Genomic DNA, 20,545 nt, shown 5'->3' with positions numbered 1-20,545 from the left:
CTAAAGATATAAGCGAATATTTGTGCCAGAGCATGTCTGCAATCATCATTATCGCGATGGTGGCACCAAAGTGCACTTAAAGTAATTTGCATCACTCAAAAGCCGGGACAGGACAAATAATTGCCTAGCGACAAGGTAATTCAACATGTGCCCGCATAGGTGGGAAGAAGGAGGGGGGTCATGGGCTGAGAAGCTCTGTATTCGTTGCTGTCTGCGTGCCTTCACGTGGAGATCATTTAGCACCACATTAGCTTGCGTGCTTGCATGTTAATCATATGTTTTTGTGTGGTTGAGGGATGGTATGAAGCCATAGAGGAACTGAGGTGCTTTTGAAAGAAGGTGAAACAAAATTACACCATTCTGGTCACAAAAAAATAGAAAAGTGTCCTGGTGATATTATGTGCCACATTTCCACTAATAGACGTTTAAGACACCATCCACTTAAATGAATAAATATGCAACACAAATAGGTGGTGCTATATGACAAATGCCACCATGTGACAGAAAATATAAGAGCTGTCAAGTTCAGCCCGTTCCGGAGTTAAATCTGCTTAACTTTTCATCATTGACCCAAAAAGAAGTAGGGTTTGGGAAAAAACTGTAAAAACAAAAGATAAATCTTTACCTTTGGCCTTAATACAATGTACAATACAGGTCACCAACCTTTTTAAAACAAACAAAGTGTCTTCAGCAAAGAAAGTGTGTCACTATTCCTGGGCTGCCTGACACGCATCGCTCTGTTGGCGAAGTCACCATATTGAACGTCTTTTTTCAATTTATATTGTACAAATGTGCTATTTTGTCAACTTTCTGCTACCTTGTGCAACCTTCGCTTTATTTGTGATTGCTTGCCTTAGCAGTGCCATTGTCATTTACTTACACTTGCCATTAGCCAAGATGGTGCACTGGGCAGATGCCCCGGCTTGAATTTGTCGGAGGCCTTTCTGAAACCTGGTATGAGTTATGGGAAAAGATTCTTCTAATCTGAGTGCAAAATTTTGATTGACACGGAAGTGTGTCTGTTTGAATGTTTGGAAGTTGAATGTTAATCGGTATAACAATTGTGAGTCTCCTGCCTTAAACCAGATATCTGTCATAGTGCCAGACTGACAATACAAAGATGACAGAATAGTAGTAGGAGAAGAAGAAATAGGGGCTAACTGTTATCTGGTACTTTGCAGTTTGTAAGTTGTTCTTGTCATTTTTATTGGGATAAATTCCTTGGGAAATAAATTACCCCAACATTCCTCTAAATGTGTCCGGCAAACAGCTCAAGCTTCAGGCCGCTTTATATTGTCCATCGTTCCGTTCCATGTCACAATCTGTAGGAGTCTGCAACTTGGCTGGAATCGGTTTTGATCACACATATAAGGATTCGCTAAACTTACTGCTGGCATGGGTGTATCCCGCTCAAGAATGTTACTACAAAAACAGCACTAGGAGGAATTTGAAACAAGTCTGTTTATACATTTTTACCTTCCATTTAAATCACTATGTTGTATGAAATATAAAATACGTATTGGCTAGAATTGTTTTTTTTTTGCCATCTGGTGGGTTTTGTCAGGGTGCCGCTCTCTCCCCCTAAGGCAGTTGCCACTAGAACTGAGAGTGATGATTTTAAAGTGGTCAAGCAGCTGTGGACTGCTAAAAGCTGTCTGTCTTATTAGCATGTGTGTGTGTGTGTGTGTGTGTGTGTGTGTATTGTGTGTGTAACTGCCTATCTGCCGTTCTGTCTGCCTTTACACATGTCCTAACACACGTGCGGACCCCTGTACTGTACATTTGGGGATAAAGAAGGTTAACAGGCAGCCATCTGTTCTCCTAAGACCACCTGTCCTTGTTCCTAATCCCCTTCACATCGTCCTGACCCTTTCATGAGTGTGGCAGCACCCTTGTCAGCACTAACCCAGAAAGTTCCTGCAAGAACAATGCTTGATGGTGTCGATGAACTCTTCTTACAGCAGTTGGCGACACCAGGCAGTCCCATTTTTGCACATTTTAAGAATGCAGCTACTTATTACGCTCGCTTGAAACGGACCCCGCATGACTCGTGATGAGCTGTTAAAAACACAATGAAGAAGAACAAGTTCTGAGAACATCATTATGCTTTCAGACATTGTGAGACACAGTGAGAGGAAAAGTCTCATAGGTTATTTCCGCCAGTTGATTCATACGATCGACCCATCCGTTTTAAAAATCAAATGTGGCATTTAAGCTTAAGAGTTTACCCGTCCATGTTATATACTCATCTCTACAGGGAGACATTTTAGTGCCATAACAATTACATAACTGAAGTATAATAATCATGTCACTTCTATTCCAATTGATGGCGACATAATTCAGGTATCAATCGAGACTGATTCAAGTTTGATGATTGTGTTTAGTGCTTATAAATTAGATTTTGTTCACGTTCTACACAGTTTGTATAGCTGTGAGCGAATCGGGGTTAAGCAATGAAATGATGAAGTCGCCATGGTTGTGCTAACAAACTAAGAGCACGAGTCAATCAAAAGCGACTGCACCCTTCTGCCTTCATCGAGAGCTTGCCTTCATCTCTTGCATTCGAGACGACGTCTTGCCAGCTGTGCTGCCACCCACAGCTGTGATCAACCCCTGCTCCCCGCGTCACCGCCTTACCCTCCCCAAGCTGTTGATTTTCCTAAATTATCTTTCCCATGTCTGAGTACCCCCTGCCAAAGCACAGTTCACATCTAAGCTACGCCACTCATCTTGTCTCCCGCTTAAGACGTTCTCCTCTCTCGGATGAGCTCCTCCACGCTCCAGAGATGGTTGCTTTCCCGCACGTAAACATCCCTCTCTTTGATCCCCCCCCCCCCCTCCCACTCAGCTCACAGCTGCCTTCCACCATCTCCATTCTTTTTTCTTCTTCTTGTCCTACCAAATCTCTCTCGCCCTTTTGCCTTCATTGGTAGTTAATTGAACACAGAGTGATACCGACCTGCTTTGCTGGCGTGATTGGGATTGAGGTGATGGAGGGGGGGGGGGGGGGGGTGGTCGCTGTCCCCTTCCTTTTGCTTTCTAATTTCTTCCTTCTTTGTCCCATTCATGGGAGGCTGTAAGGTCCTTTAATCACCCGCAGCTGCTCGGCCTCCTCTACGTATTCGGAAGAATAGGAAGGGGGTCTGAGAACGATAGCAGGAGAATGAGAAAGTGTTCGATGACGCACACTCTTCAGCCCCGCCAGCGTTTTGATTGCACCTCAAAGGGAGATCATCATCATCATCTTGAGCACTCTTCACTCGCTCAAGGGATAGTTGTCTTCATCTGACCGCGAGCCAAAAAGCATCCGCTCTCTCTCCTAGACAGCATCTCATAGGTTGTTAGGTTGTAGAGTAGTCTCCCGGGCATGACTCGGAAGATGATTTTACATTGTGGAAAATACCGTATGTTAATGTTTGTGCGTTGTTTCGGCATGCTGCCACAATCCAGAGGAAGATGGGTAGTTTTGATGGGATTTCTCTGTTGCTATGTTCACAGGCTTAGATGGTTCATATTGTCAGCAGCTATTTGATGTGTTCAGTTTTAGTTTGAATGGTTCGCACGGCAGCCTTAGAGTTCTCAGGTCCGGGGTAGCTCACTCATGTCCCTAGTGAGGACATGCACTATAGAAAATGGATGGATGGATGGATGGAACACATTTGTCAATTCTCTATATAAATTGTCCCTTGCAGTAAGCAAAGTCTTTCCTAGCTCCATTCATTTGAGAGTACATGCACACATAGTCACAGATAGACAAGCACTGACAATCAAATTAACACTTTGGAATAATGAGTTTATTATTCATAGAACACTTGTTTTTGTTGATATTGGATACTATTAAAACGTGGAGCATATTGGTAGGAGATTGCTGAAGTGACTCGGGCATCAATTCTGGACGCCATCTGAACCCGTTCTGAGCCAGCAGTTCCAGTCATGTGTCAAGTGGACCTGGAGGGAGAGACCTTGTTATCCCCTGGTCAAACTGAGGGATATGACTGCACAAGGGTTTGATTAGACCTATTTACACTGTTAGCATGAGTATGAATGTTTATCTGTCTAAATTATTGATTGGTGACCAAGCCAATCGATCCGATTTATTTTTTAGGATTTATTTTATTTTATTGATCATGGAATATGACAATCCTTTGTTTGTGTTGTCTTTATTTTTTGACAACGTGTTCAACACATTTGCAAAAGCTATCCCAGCTCAGTTTGGTTAAAATGTAGGCACTCTCTAGAAGGGTCACCAGTTAATCACGGGCACATGGAAAAAGACAATCATTCACACTTGCATTTTCTGTGTGTACCACTACAATGTGTATTTCTCTAAGTGGGCTTCTTGTCGAGTCTGGTGGTCAGTCAACATTGATGTCCACATTCCCCTTTTCTGGCCTTTCTTAGTACCAACAGGTTCTATTGATGTTCTTGTGATACCAACTCACCCTGTTTGGAGCTGTTTACGTATTTAACTTGTGACATATGGTATTTTACAGTTACTGTTTTCCCTACATGGTCTGGATTTTCTTTTCTATTCCTTAATTGCACATACAGTGAGTGGAACCGCTAAGGTCCAACTACTTTCATTCCAGAAGATGACTTAACCTCCCATTTTTGAAAATGTTTTTTTTTTTTTTTGATTAATGGAAATCTGTTCATTGGTTAAGCTGTCCATAAAATCTTCAGTAATTCTTGCCAGCGTTATTTGGAATATTTTTGTAACTGTCATACAAGTGTAAAGATAATTAACATTTCCTTTAAAAAAAAGAAGAAAAAAAAAGAATGAAATGTATTGGCATTTGGCTTTCGAGACTCCTGTGTATTTGACTGGCTTACAGGTTATTACGTCTGTGTCATTATCCCAGTCAGGTTGGGGTAACACTTATGGGAACTCACATCTGTTTCTTCCTCGTGTCATTTGTATTAGATTATATTTGCATGCTGAAATCAAGCCAGCTCTCCTATTAATTAACAAGACTAATTAGCTTAACCATTAGTGCATGCAGGGGAACTCGTTGCAGGTGTTGTGAACAGTCTGGCTGCATTTGTTTCCTCCCGGCAATTTTTATTGACCACAAGCATGCGGGTCTATCAATATTTCTATAGATCCCATGCAGGCGGTAGAAATGCAATCTGCAGAGGGACTTCTGCTGCTTACTAATGTTTTATAGAAACAAATTAACGATAGTGTTATGCATAACAATTAGCAGTGCTGCCACTGTCAATATTATTAAAATGTGTTTACTGTCTGCGGGAGTTTAGACTACAATTCATTACAACAGTTGGTTTTACAACTTCCCTTAACAAAGCAAATTCAAATATTCAGTTATTTGTTTGCTGCTCCATACCTACTGGCCAGCAACGAACACCAGGACTCACAGTGAAAAGCAAACATTTGCAAATAGTGGATCCCCAAAATGTTGCAACATTAAACCCCCTTAAAAGTAAATGAAATAGATGATATGGGTTTTGAGAGAAAAAAGAAAAGGGAAGAAAAAAAACATTAGCAGCCATTTTGCAAACGATAACATCTTTCCATGGCTACTTATGGCTATTTTATTACATTTTCAACTCATTGATACACACATACTTTCACTTCACAATACATATTTATTTTTTCTCTTTGGTCCAGCACTTACTGCACCTGTTGTTGAACAGCGATCATGTTCAAATTGTGTGCTATAGCTGCGAGATAGCTGACATCTTAGTACAATTGCTCCATTTTGTAATGAATCAAACATGTTGTCTGGTTGTGCTTGTGGGCATGGCCGCATACGGATGCATTGTGGACACATGTACACATGTCTTTTTCCTCATGGGGGTTCCTGGAACATGAACGGATAAACCATGTTTACTGTGTGAGTTGTTAAGTAGAATAAAGGTGTTAGAAGACACTCAATGCCATGCCCAGCAGGATTTATGAGAACTTCTTTTATAATAGAGACAGACGTGTACTGATATTTTTGTGTCATTTGCACTAATTTATGTTTATGCCTCATATATGTCAGGCACTAGGTATAGTTATAGTGTAATCATTTATTTTATAACACCCCCCCCCCCTCCCCCCTGGAAATCAAGTACGTTTGCTGCTATTAGAACCTTATTTGTGTGAAGTAAGGCTTCTCGACAACATTTGCCGCTCAGCTAATGAGAGATACAAGGGGTCAGGCTCTAACTACACAGAGATAATGGCCATGACCCGAAACCATGGCAACAGCAGCCATCCTGCATCGCCCTCCTACCACACTCACTCACCCACCTCCCTCATTCTCCACACTCTCATCACATTTTGCCTGACCAAATGAAATTTTGTGAAAATAAATAAATAACTGACTAACTGAATAACTAACTAAAAAACTGAGAATGCCACACAACATTCACTGAACACCTTACTGTACTGTAACTTGAAAAACTCGGGGCACTCATGAGTCCGGGTACCACTGTAGATATATAATCTAATTTTGTCCTAATCTTTTATTATCTCAATTGACTAATGTGAATGAATATTTTGAGTCTAAAAGGGAGCAAAACAAAACCAAAAAAATTATACATTAAGAGAGTAAAAATAAACAACCACAAGTAGAGAAATGAGATGTGTGTGATGCCTTCACTCCTTTCCCAGTGGGACTTTCCCATTACTACACTGCTACGCTAACTCTGCACTTGGCTGCTCTCTAAACTCTCCCCGACCCCCGGAGAGTGCATTCCATATCAGCGTACTATATCCCTGCTGTGTGTGCTTGCATGTGCATCATCGTTGTCATGCACTGGATGCTGCCTGAAGTTCTGACAATGTAATTGTGCCCAGACTCGTTGGATAGAGATGTAACTGAGAGTCAGCAGGGGTGAGCATGTGTGCTTCAGAAGCGTGATATGGGCCCTAACACTAACACATATTGACACGCGTGCACGCCCACAGCTTGTAGTGGACCATCAGCCAGCGCCGTGGACAGGGGCTGACCCGTCGGAGTCCAATTAGAGCTGCTGCAACCAGACAGCCAGCAAGCAGGCCAGACACTGTGGATGAGGACAGACTGTTGGAGTGAACACACACTTTTAATAGGGAGGAAAAGAACGGTGTGGCGGAGTTTTAATGAGGGACGTGGTGGATTTTAGGGGACGTCGTGTGGGAGACACACGGTGTTGCCTTTAGTAGGGAATAGTGTCATTTTCACTCAACTGGAGTGTGGAAGGTCAGAGAGGTACAGAAAAGGTTCATGTTAAGACATCAAAACAATGGCCAGATAAAATGACAGAAACAATGTGATACAATACATGCCAGGCCAGTGGTTGGCGTGTCATTTGTAAAGAAGGGTATGACGATGAAAGAAAAATAAAAAAAAGCCTGATAAACATCTTCTCCTTACTTCTCTATCATTAGATAATAAATATAGGACAGTTGGTATAATTTAAACAATACAAATAATAACTGAATTTATCTAACTTTCCAGATTTTTTTTATGTAAAAGCATGAGCACTATTGATTTTAGATGAAAGCTGAATCCAAAAGAACATTACAATGCGTGTTGAATAATTGGTTGCAGCATTCCAAACTGACTGCCCCCTCATAAAACCTTCAACACATGAAACTAACATTACTTTATTTATTGTCGTACAAATAAAAGCAGACACTAACATGGACTATCACGCATATAAAATGGAATTAAACACCAATGTAATGGAAAAACTTCAAACTATAACACACACACGCTTTACTGTACGCCACATTACCTTTTGATTGCAAGTGACAAGCATTGGTATAGCTCGGGAGTTAGCTGCTAGCGCAAAGAAGCTAACGGAGCAGCCTACATATTCAGCAAGTGAATCTTGTCAATCCACACACACAGATGGACTCTAATTCACTGCATCAGTCACATTGATGCTTCAATTGAAAGTCCTTGGTTTAACATTTCATACACACTTGATGTTTCGAATTTTTCATTCTTGAAGGAGATCTGAAAATGATTGCCCTCTCTTCAGATGCTCCCAGAGGAACCGTTGCAATCGTGCACACGAGCCATACCGTTTTGCCGCCTCTCTGGACCAGTGTGTGAAGATCACCGTGTACCCCGATAGCATCGCAGTCTCTGAGCCTAGCGTACCAGTAAGTTTGTACACACACAAACACGATACATAATAAATGCATAATGCCAAACAACTTGGACATGAATGTTAAAAAGTAGTTCTCATCTCCATATCTGCTACCCACGTACAGAAGCAGAATCACGTGAATTGACTCCCTTGTCTTGATTGTGTGATGCATAAACATGAGACAGGAGGGTTCATAAGAGTTTTGTGTTGGCGTTTCAGCACGCATACGCTTGCTTGCGTGGTGCGGAGCAACCAATATGGTTGCTAAGATGTGTTTGTGTGGGAGGCTGAGTGGGTGGTAAAAGTTGCCCAAGTGCAGAGGAGGACAGAGCATTTGGGCGCTAACTTAGGCCAAGCTGTGCGCATGTGTGAGTGACCCAGACGAACACCACTGAACTGGACAATCACAAAAAAAATCAGTTGGGACCTGATCAAGGACCCTTGCTTACATAGACTGAAATCACTGGTGTTCTTATCAAGAAACTAACTTTTTGGGATGCCACATATAATTTTTTATTAAACTACAGGCTAACAATTATTAGGAAAAAAAGTGGCTTTCAATGTTGCTGCATTACAATAATACAGAGGATGGGTGAAAAAGAAAAAGTATAGATATTTCAGAGCCTGTGGATAATTATAATCCTATTCCCAGGTTCCACTTGGGAACATCTTGAGATGTAATATAGGCAAATGAATAAAGACCCAAGTTATGTGACATTCCACACCAATGTTAGCTAATGCTTTTGTTTTGACAAAAGAATACAGTATGGCTATTCAGTCTTCTATATGTTTTTTTTTTTGACAATCATGTCTTACTCAATACTGCGCTCAATACGTTTGTTTCTAACTATCCACGAGAACACACTGGCAAAAATCACAAGATTCCACAGGGCCAGTTAACTATCTCCATGACAACGCCACCTCCTCGCTAGAGCGCTCGAAACAGAGAGGAAACAATCCAATCACCTTTATTACACCTCGTGCCAATTAGGCTGCCAGAATCGAAAAACCTCCCACTCCACCACCGACAAGGCGGCTGAGAGAACAAAAAAACAAAAAAAGGCTTGACAGTCAAGAGACAAGTCTACTTTGTGTAGCGGCAAATTTTGAGTGTTTATCCGAGATACGGACGTGTCTCCCAGCATGAACACTGAGAGGCTAATTAACATGAGAGGTTACTTGGGGAATTTAATATCGGACAAAAAGCACTGATTGTTGCTCTTGCTGTAATCAAGCATCCCCAACATGATGAATGGGGATGGACATTTTAAGGTTAGTTTTTGCTAGAAATAAACATAAACAAATGCAACGCTCAAAATAAGCTGTTTTTAATTGCTGCTTGTGAGTCAAAATGTGCATTTTGCGCCCCATCAAAACACATGGAAAAGCAACAATGAGAATCACAGAGTTTTAAGTTTTTGCCATAATTGAATGGCGGAAATAGTCCCAACAAGCTTCACTGTGATGGACGTATGTTGCGTAATGAGCTTCATGTCACCTACATGACCCGTGGAAGGTTGAGGCAAGCTTGGTGCTACTTACGCCACAGTACCTAACTAGCAACGAGTTTTGGCTGGCTACTAGTGCAGCTAAATATGTAGAGTGGCTCCTAATCAACTTTAAGCCTTAAGGGCAGTGAATAAGTTACACTTCTGACAAGTATCGGTCTAATGATGTTCTGACGTGACATAATTAACAGAAGACGGAGAAGCCATTCTAATTGTCAAGCTAACCTAAGATTAGCATGTAATCATTTAACACCTCAATTAAGTGCTTGCGTGATCAAGTACACTTCCCAGACTTCATAAAAGTCTGGCTGGAAGCACATTAAAGTATCACACTTTGAACAGCAAAACAGTAGGCAATTTATTGAGTGTCTGGAGAGAAAATTATACAAAATAAGGCTAAGAATTGGAAACCGGAAATTTATTTTATTTTGTTTGTTCTGTATTCAAGACAGTGCATGTTATGTTGATTGATTGGAAACAAAAGACGGCATTGTAACCAAACTTTGCAGAAATCTGTGGACCAGTAGAGTTGTGTTACTGAGCTAAAGCTGAAGCATTCATCAGTAGGCTATAACTTTACAGATGTATTAGATGGATACCTTTGTGTGTTCATATTTTTACATTACTGGTAGTAAATAAATAAAAAATAAAACGCTATTTTCTGGGGATGGGACTGATTAATAGTGAATACCTGTGAGTAATTAATGGGTTTTGTAATTGCTTGTACTGTACTGTATATTACTTGCGCCGGGCTGAAACCTTATAATTCACATTTTGGCAAATTTCTTATTTTTCCAAAAATCTATACTTTTGGTCAGTCCACACTTGTCAGTCCTCCCTCATTGATGATACAATTTTAATGGTTAAACCAACACGCTGTTTTGGGGGTTTCCTAAAAGGTAACTATTTTTGAGTTATAAGGTTTTAGCCTGACGACAACAATATGCAACAAAATGGCGGCAAATCAATGAAAATTGATTTGATTTATCTATTTTTTGTAGTCTGTAACAACACAAAGAATAATCTGCAAAGAATCAACACCATGCCTAGCATGTACACAATCATCAACCAACGATAGATAAATGACTGATTTCTTAGTATTATTCAAGACAAACAAACTATTGACACATGTGGCTAATCAATAGTACTAGTAGCATACTAGCAACACACTAGCGCAAACTGACATTGGTAAATACATAGGAAAAACAATATGGACACTAGCGCTTAGCACAGTAAGTCATTTAACACAACTTTTTACATTTACACACAATAAATATTAGGCAATTCAGTAACTGCATCAACAACAGCAAACTACTCAGAAGTTAGTTCCTTGCACCTTCTATTGGTTGCTGCTGTACGAACACAACTTCCTCAAGTTCCAGACATCAACATTGATTCTTAACAGTAAAACTGCTAACCCAAGAAGATGTCAGCATCCTTTTGACGGTTACTATACTCGATAAGGGATGCCACATCATCCGCTGCCGGGACATTGTGTATCTCTTAAAAGGCCGACAGTTAAGCTGCTCGGTTGCCTTCCTTGGTCCCAGCAGCCCTGCGGTGTTTAGTTCACAGGCAGATAAAAACAAAGAGAAACTTCAAACAGCATGGCCCATATATGACTGCTAATGGAACAAGACTACGAAATGCCACGGCGGTAATTATCCAGGCTGCTATCCCTTTTGGATGAGAGCGCGATCACACGACACGTGTCTGCAAAATGTATTTATAAATAAGTTTATCCACAGGCAGAGCAGCTGAAAACTGCATCGCCTGTGTCACTGCTCTCCAGAGAATGACTTCAAACGAGCGCATCTCCATGTGTGCATGTGTGTGGCTTTTCGCATCAGCGATGCACAACATACAGAATATTGTCAGTGTTCCATGAAAACCTTACCCAAAATATATCTCCATTTATAATTTTGACTTATTTAACAATTTCACATTTAGCAACAACCAGGTGAATGGCTACCAGAACTTTTCTTCAAAAACAAATTTCCAGCCTTTAGGATGTATCTGTTATAAGTGCAATATTAGGTGTTTCTCATTTCCACCCTTCCACTTTCAGTTGTTGGTGAAGGTCAGCGATGTTCCGGACCTTTCGGCTGGAATAACCTGTTCCTTCGGCAATCTGACGGAGGTGGAAGGGCAAGTGAATGGCAACCAGATACTGTGCGTCTCCCCTGGTGCCAAGGACGTCCCGCTCATCCCTTCCGACCAAGGTACAGTTGATATTATTGTCAAAAATTGTATAAAAAAGTTTGTTATTGTCTACAGATGCAACAAAAGACCAGCTGCCGTTTTTCTTCTATTAAACAAGGCTATGAATTCCGAGATTTCCTTGGCCTCAAAATGGCACAAGATGGTATCGAAATATTTTTTTGGTTTGTAGTAAAAATAGCTTTGGCCTGAGCACATGATTCACCATGATCATTCCTAATAATGAAACTAAAAGACAAAACAAAATGTTTTGGTCATTTGGATTCTCACTGGGAGGATGGAAGTCCATCGTTATTTGCAGCCTTTGGACATTCCTCGATTTCCCATCTCCTTTTCAATCAGTTCACACACACACTTACCAATGCAGCATTGATTCAGCATCATTTTTAGACCGGTGCACATCAGCTCCCACTGATCTGGAATTGGCAGAGTAGCTGAGAGGTGTGCCCGACAAAAGGTCCAGCCGCATTAGTACCTGATGGAAGACAAGATTGTTACCCCCCGGCCTGTGGATGATGGTACGGATGAGAACATTAGGACCCTCCGGTTGTTTGCGAACGCAAAGGTTCTAACATGTTGACTTGGGGAAGACAGGGAATTTAATGTGGTGGATTAGCACTCTGGCACTGAGAGACGGTCTTCTCCTGAGAAATGTATTACCTGCACAAATAAATCACACTTTATTCGGCAAAGAGCTATATTTGGCAACTTTAGTGAGAGTTGAAAATTGACTCTTTGATTCAGAAAATGAAGCTACAACAATAATATCCATCTATCCATGTTCCCAGTTGTTTGCCACATTACTCACTTATCTTGTTGGAGAACAAACTATAACAATTTACCTTTTCCTCACCAAAATCAGTTAGGGAAAAGTAGCATATTGCTATGTAAAAAACAATTTAATTAATTAATTAAAATTAAATTTAAAAAAAAAAAAGACAAAAATGGACAGAAGTGTTTTTCACATAGCAGCGACGATATACTGTATAGGGAAGGTCAACACCTAAAGCAAAACCAGGGCTGGGCGATATGGCCCAAAATTCATATCACGGTATAAACTGCATCCCTTTACGGTAACGGTATATATATCACGGTATAGAATTTAGTGTCTGTTGTTGTTTTTTTAATATATAATTTGCTTACTGGTTTACATAATCTTTTATAGAAGCTAAATGGATTTTAAAAAAACAAGGAAAGAATAAATTTACTTTGGATAGCAACATTTATTGTGCAATTCTCAAATCAAAATTAAAAAGTCAGCACTCTAGTGCAAAATAGTGCAAAAATATTGCTGATATTTTAAATGAAAACAGTACAACTGGCTTCAAGCAAGTATTCACTTGAAGATCACAAAAGCATGCACAAGTGGCCATTGTAAACAGCACAGGTCTGGGTTTTATATAACACAAAGAGACTGAAATAGTTGCAAATAGTGATGGAGAAAAAAAAGCTTCATGAACCACTTGTAATTATTATTTTTTACTCTTATTTGTTATGCTGAGCGTCCGAGACATACAGATACGATACGGTGATACAATGACGTCATCAACATTTGCTATGCAATGACATCATCAACATGCGTTACAGCGGTAAAACAGTAGAGTCAAAATCTCTACCTTTATACCTCATATTGAATATACAGTTTATATCGCCAAGCCCTAAGCAAAACCCAGACGAATGTAAACCGACATGAAATCACATTCTGCGGCAACACACCACAGAAAGTTGACAAATTGAAATATTAATACAAAGCTATATTTTATTATAACAATATATTTTCAAAGACACATTAGTAATGATGATGTGCATACTTCAACACTTTATCTTCCTAGAAAAGTGGAAGCTGTTCCAACTGCGAGGTGATGGCTTCACTCCCTGCTTCTGCTTGTTTTAGTTTGACTTCTCCACAGTTCCATTCCTCTTCTGCAAAGTCAGATAGCTGTGTGGATTATGAGAAGATTGGAGGTTGCGAATGACATTTACCTCGGGGAGAACATTCATATCTGGGCCTGATGTTTCATTCCCTGTGGGAGTTCTGGGCAAACAGAGCTGTCATTTACTCGCAGGATGGAGGATTAGCACCCCCACTGCCCAGCCGCCTCAAAACACACAGTGATTCTCACACACACTGCACATCATCTATTATTCAGCATGTTTGGTTTTATCACCCTGTGGCCAGCTCGTCTCGCCAAAAACACATACTTTGGGCCCATCAACAGCTGGTACAATTTGTAATGATAGCCAGGTACAAAAAAAACAAAAATGGTTGTACATTCAATGATGCAGGTTCATGGAAATTATATGAAGGAATAATCGAAAGATCATTAGACTTTTTGAACTTTTGACATTACTTTTTTGCATTCGAGATTAGTCATGTGTCACATTACAGAATGGCTTTGGAGCTGTCATGGATCATGAATATATTTGAATGTGGAATATGTTCAAGTTCCATGCAGTATCTCATGTTTGATGCAAATGACCATGGAAAAGGCCGTCAACATTTTGAATATGAGCCGCTTTCAAGATAAATACAAAAATACTGATGTAAATTATTAACCCTGGCAATTGAGATGGATGGATTAGTCTATTTTGAATGTTTATTTAATTGTCAGGTGTTATGCAGTATGCACTAGTATGTATAATACACTCCACTACAATGAAACAGGTGTTGCAATGAATCATTGTTGTGTTGACGGATTTAAGGAGAGTAGTTAATTTCTGAATCCTTGAGGAGAGGAGTTTGTGCAAACAGCAACTCTGCACCGGATGTTGAGAGGCAAATGTGTCTACACACTTGTGTGAAACCAGAGCCTGATTCCCAACAGGTGCTACGGAGAGAACAGGGCATTGTGGGTCACACAAACCTCCTACACACTGAATGTCATCAGAGATTCAGGCTGCTTTACACAAACAAGTGTACACAACTCAGTCACACATCCACACGCACACACACTGTATTTATGGCGTCTATTCCCGTGTGGCCAGATGAGATAGATGAGAGGCTGTTGTACTGTGAACAGACAGTACACCAGAACACTGCTTGGATAAATAAAAGAGCACAAACTGTGACTGGGTGTATTTTCAATTTGTGGAACTATAGTGGGTGTTTCCCAAAAATATGTCATGACTTTGAAGTTTAATAACCAGTTATCACATGGCACAACAAACTCAAAGAGGAAAGCAAAATGGAAAATGGGTCATGTGACACGTCATGGTTTGCACATGAAACTTTGTGAACTCGGTTATAAAATCCACATCTGTTTGAATATGTTGTTGGAATTTTGATGAATGAATCTTGATTTCCAAATTGTATTCATTTCATTGGCACACGACATGTAGTTGGATAAGATGTCATTTCTTTTGACACACCCTGTTAATTCACGAGTAATACAGTAAAATTGGATAACAGGGTGAATTGCAGTCCAACATGCACAACACATTCCTCCATGAAATATCCAATTTCTCTATTTTAACACAGATTATTGGATGAGTGCTGATTAATGCTGAATATCATCAAAAGTAGTCATTTCCGTAAGCGCTGACGAATGATTTCACACAAACGAAATGCCTCCTAAAGAAATCAATTGACGACTTTAACGCTGGTTTAAACATGAAAATCATATCGTAGCAATCCAAAGATACAATGGACCCCCCCCCCCCCCCCCACCCCAAGGGACTGTGAAAAGTGTATTACAGACATGAGCGCTAGTAAGTACTTTAATAAAATGCCATGACATCATTTTCAAAAAAAATTCAACATTCTCACCTTTGATCTTTTGGTTAAAAAAAGTCCAATAATGTTTAAAACATGCCCAGTAGTATCAATATACTTTAAATGCTTTCCACTCTGTCTTTGTTTAGTAACTATTATTATTTAGTATGACAATAATTACTGAGTGAAACTAAACATCCGTTTTTCACTCTTTGTCTACTGTTGCAATTTCCTTTTTTATTTTATTTGTTTTATTTTTTTCTAAGAGCTCAGTATTGTTCATTCGGTAATTTTACCGATTTGACATGTCTTCATCATTGCTCTTTTTTTTAATTATTATTATTTTGTATGTGCGTGCGTGCGTGCGAGTGTGTGTGTATTCATTAGTTCACCAAAAACGTATTAAAAAATCCCATACCGTTCACCTAAACCAAACACCGCCGTCAGGAGACCCTGTTGCAATTTCCAACAGCTTCATGAGTGATCAGTGATGGCTTTGCCGGCCAATAATCTGAATGAGTCAATCAGCTGCAAAGTCTTACACACTTTCAAAATACCTAAAGACCACTCCACATTTCAATATGTTCGACTGTTACAGAATGAAAGTATTTTACAAGAATTTCTCTTCAGCATCTTCTTGTGTCTCTTCTCCCTCAGATTGGTCGGGTGTCGAGCTAAGACTCAATTCAAAGGAGACGGGTCAGATGGTCATTAGCACTGAGGTCAAGTTTTACAACTGCAGCATCCACCAACTGTGAGTAACTCTCATCTCCACATTTGCTGCCCAGGCCAAAACCACATTGGTTCAATGCTCGGAATTTCTATTGTAACTATAAAAGCTGAAATGTCTTCTCATCACATTGTATTTTGTGGGACCCCTTTCATGTCATGCATATTTTATTGTATTTCTATGGCGTTATAGAAAATCAAATCATTGGTGTCGTCAAATTGAAACAACTGCTATTACTAGTAATTCCTCCTCACACTCAGAGCATCTGTGTTTGAATCTCCATTGGAACATTTCCATTGGGGAGTTGGATGTTCTCCACTTCACTTTTGTGTTTTTTTTGTGGTTTTCGGGTACTCCAGTTTTCTCCCATACTCCGCAAAAAAATATAGTTAAGTTATATCTGAAGACTCTAAATTGCCCAACACACTGACAAAAATGACTTTGTGCCCTTGTAACTATTACCCTGATTTCATAATCATATTTACAATTTTTTTCCAGTTATTCTCATTTAATTAAAAACATTAGTGCTTGTTTTTTTCCAGTGTAATGTTTTTACAGCAAATGTTGAAATTAAATTAAAAATTACAATTAAAAAATTAAATTAATAATTAAGATTTACTCAGTTAACATGTTTAATTTTAGAGCTGCTAAAAACGAGTAAACTTTACTAGGAAGAGAGAGAGAAAGAGAGAGAGAGAAAGAGAGAGAGATTTCTATAATTGTACATGTTTAAATTCTTAACATACATTATAATGCACATTGTACACTAATTACACTATGTATGTACACTAAGGTAATATATTAGTGTGCTTTTAATTAATTTAATTATTATTGAATTATTTTTCCTGGTTAATGCCATCCAGGAAAAATAGAACTTTGACTTGTGTGTATTATTCAATTCCCAAATTATATAGTGTCGTGCTTAACACCTAATATTTAACCTGTGTAATTTTTAATTTCAATTTGTTTTCAACAAAGACTGAAACTTGAAGTTTGGTTTATGTATTATAAATGAAGCCTAAATTCGGGGTAAGTTGTTTGTATTTTATTTTGTAATTTGAGTCTCTATTGCAGAGTGACTGTTTTGCTTTTCAAAGCTAAACAAAAGGGCTTATTTTCTTTTTTTTTTACATTATCTGTCATTGGTTTATTAGAGGCGCGTCCGCCTCTCATTGCAGAGGATGCAAGATCAAGTCCGGGATTCGGCCTTCCTGGGTGGAGTTTGCATGTTCTCCCGGTGTTTTGTCGGTTTCCTCCCACATTCCGAAAAACATGCATGGTAGGTTAATTGAAGTGATTAAATTGTCCCAAGTGTGATTGTGAGTGTGTATGGTTGTTTGTGTTTATTTCAACAAATTTAGTCCAATTACTAAGCTGTATTGGTTTAAGAGTTCAGTATAATTAACTCTTTGACTGCCAGACGTTTTCAGAAAAGGGATGCCGCCAGTGCCAGCCGATTTAAGCATTTTGACTGATTTTCAAGGTCCACAGAAAATGTTCTGTTTGGACTATGGAAACACACGTACTACCAAATGAAAGATTGGACTTTCATCTTTCATCAGAAAAAAAGAGTTTGTTTCTACCTTATTCCGTTCTTTAGTAATCAACAATAGAAAATGGTTAGTTTGACCCAATTTCGCCTGTGTTGGACCAAAATACGGAGAAATCAAGCTTTTAGTGAAACGATATTATTTCATGCATTCTAGTGAATTTGACACTTCTTTTTGTCCATGAATGATGCCACAAACACCTAAATAGTGCTTTACTTCTATAAAACACTACCACCAAGAATGAAAAAGTGTTTTTTGATAGCAAAATACGTTTATTTACATTCAACAGTGTAACAATTTGACAACAATTTGGCAAACTATTTACAAATGTGTGCAACTGTGGTGCTATTTACAAATATGTGGATGTTTCAACGACAGTTTTTCTTTTTGTAACACTCTCCTGCGTGCAAGGAGACGCAACAGCATTTGCACAAGATTGCCTCTTCGCGTGCGCCACTTTCTTGCCGGCCGTTTTTTTCCGGGGAATAGCAAGTATATACTGCAGTGTGTCATCAAGTCTAATATCAGGATCATGCTACGGTTACGTTACGGTGGTGTTACGTCTCGCTTCCCCGTGTCCTTCAGTTGCTATACCGGGTTGGTAGGAGATGTTCTGATCCATTTTATCCACTCCATTCATGGTGGCATCGTAGTCCAGAAACAGTGTCTTCTCCGTGATCAGACTGTACCCGCTCCTCCGATGAATATGCATTGGACTCGGGGTACTCTTCATTGTCCGATCGAATGTCCGCTTGTGCAGCTCCGCGTTTTCCGGCCTTAGCAGCGCTAGCCGCGCTAGCCGCGCTTTGCCGGTGGGGCTTACTACGTGTTCATAACAGTCACGTTGGCGTAGAGCTTCATCTTCATCATCATCATCAATCTGCATTGGTCGATGCCAACTCTCCATCGCCCGATCGAATGTCCGATTGTGTAGAAGTACCCGGCCGGCTATTGTGCGCGTTTTCCGGCCTTAGCAGCGCTAGCCGCGCTAGCCGCGCTTAGCCGTGAGGCTTACTACGTGTTCATAACAGTCACGCCAAAGCTTCCAACTTTGGCGTAGAGCTCGTTGTCATCATCATCGTTGACATCAATGCGCTTTTTAGTATTGATTGATGCTTTCCGTCTTTGAAAAAAATGCTCAAGCTGAGCTGCTTGTAACCGGTTGCTTGGTCAAGCCATTGTGGCTTGGATCAGCCATTGTCTCCTCAACACTCTAGCTCCGCCTCACGTCTTCTACTGACGCCCACGGTGGGCGGCCCATCCAACCTTGTGCAAAGAGAGTCATCGCTGCCCTCTAGGGGCCAAAACGAGTCTTTGACTAATCAGATCAGCCTGATACTTTCAGCACAGCTGCCCAAGGCTTTCCTGCACCCGTTTTTGAAAAAAAAAAAAAAAACCATAGGGGACGTCTTTTAACGTCCTCGGCGCCCTTCCCTAGGTTTATGCTAAACGTTTTATAACGTTTATGGCAGTCAAAGAGTTAAGTAAAGTCAAATAGAAAAAGCTAATACAAGTACTTGTTTCATTTTGGTAATCATTTCCTATTTTTAAGATTTACGTAATAAGCAATGGCTAGGACTTAATTACAATAACTGAACTTTACTACATTACAGTAAGAAACTTTATAATTACGTTCAGTAAGAGTTACTTAATATTTTCCAACTTTAATCAATCTTTAGTTGCATGTAAATGTTACTTAATTCTGTTGAGTGTGATATGCTTGATATTGAGCAGTAGACTTTACTGAATTGGAGTAAGTGCAAATACTTGTGAGAATTTTTTTAAAGTAAATCTTACAAGTTGTTTTTTTTCAGTGCAGTGTGAATGTGAGTCCTAATGGCTACTATGCTGAGATTGACTGGCAACCAGTCTCAGGTTAACCCCACTTCTCTCACCTAAATTCAGCTGGGAGAGGTTCCAGTTAGTGCTATAGATGGATGGGTAGCTTTTGTTTCTACTTATGTAGCTTATTTCATGGGACTCAAGGACGCTTACACATTAAGTCAATTTGCCCGAATAAACAAAACCAATTCACCACAGAATGCACTTTCCAAGTGGCACAATCAAATAAACCCCACGTGAGCAAGTAAGTACATTGACGACTTGAGTAATGTGGCGAGTTACTGATTGGTCGAGCAGGTTGTTAAAACGCTCATGTGCCTCAAACAATTGACCCCTCGTGTATCCATGCCTCCCAATACTGTAGGATTTTTCTTTTCCAAATCCAGCCAACCCCCGCTCAATCATAATTCTTGTTTTGTGGAGTCATTTCAAGTGTTCCAAAAACCCTAACCCTAAGTCAACCTAGTAGGCAAGGCACTGACTTATAATTAAGACAAACAATAACCGACCATGAATAAAAGGAACTATGGAATAAGAATCTTTAGGCTATTTCTAGGTTAATTCATTATTCAGGTATATATTATATGTGGTGTAATTAGTAACCTTTATAGCCTTGAGAAGAGACATTAAATTTTTTGTTTTAAAAAGCACATCAGAAAGTGAGACAATACTCTGGATTTCCCGGTATATAATCTTTGAAAGTGGTTGTTGAGGCCTCAACATTTGTGTTTCAGCTAAACACACAAAAAAATCAACAACACTGCACTAGCCGCAATGCTAACACATAGAAAGCGATCACTATCTTGCATTATGTGACCTTGGTGTAGGACTACATGTGCTCTACTGAGGGCCATTCTAGTTTGGAATTAAATTTGGAGATGTCTGTGTAGCACAT

At 39.7% G+C, this 20,545-nt stretch overlaps 1 protein-coding gene across 3 annotated transcripts in view; it reads left to right on the top strand.

The window, feature by feature from the left end:
• Positions 1 to 20,545, top strand: part of plxna2 (plexin A2) — a 193,708-nt gene that overhangs the window by 111,345 nt on the left and 61,818 nt on the right. For all 3 annotated transcript variants that reach the window (XM_086067152.1, XM_086067149.1, XM_086067150.1), the window contains exons 6-8: positions 7,978 to 8,101; positions 11,665 to 11,818; positions 16,186 to 16,282. In XM_086067152.1, coding sequence (XP_085923278.1) covers positions 7,978 to 8,101; positions 11,665 to 11,818; positions 16,186 to 16,282 — 375 coding nt within the window. The remainder of the gene's footprint in view (positions 1 to 7,977; positions 8,102 to 11,664; positions 11,819 to 16,185; positions 16,283 to 20,545) is intronic.

This window comes from Leptonotus elevatus, chromosome 2 (genome assembly GCF_054856555.1).
Source record: "Leptonotus elevatus isolate MCC_2025b chromosome 2, RoL_Lele_1.0, whole genome shotgun sequence".
Lineage (NCBI taxonomy): Eukaryota > Metazoa > Chordata > Actinopteri > Syngnathiformes > Syngnathidae > Leptonotus > Leptonotus elevatus.
This window is presented reverse-complemented; position numbering and strand designations above follow the sequence as displayed.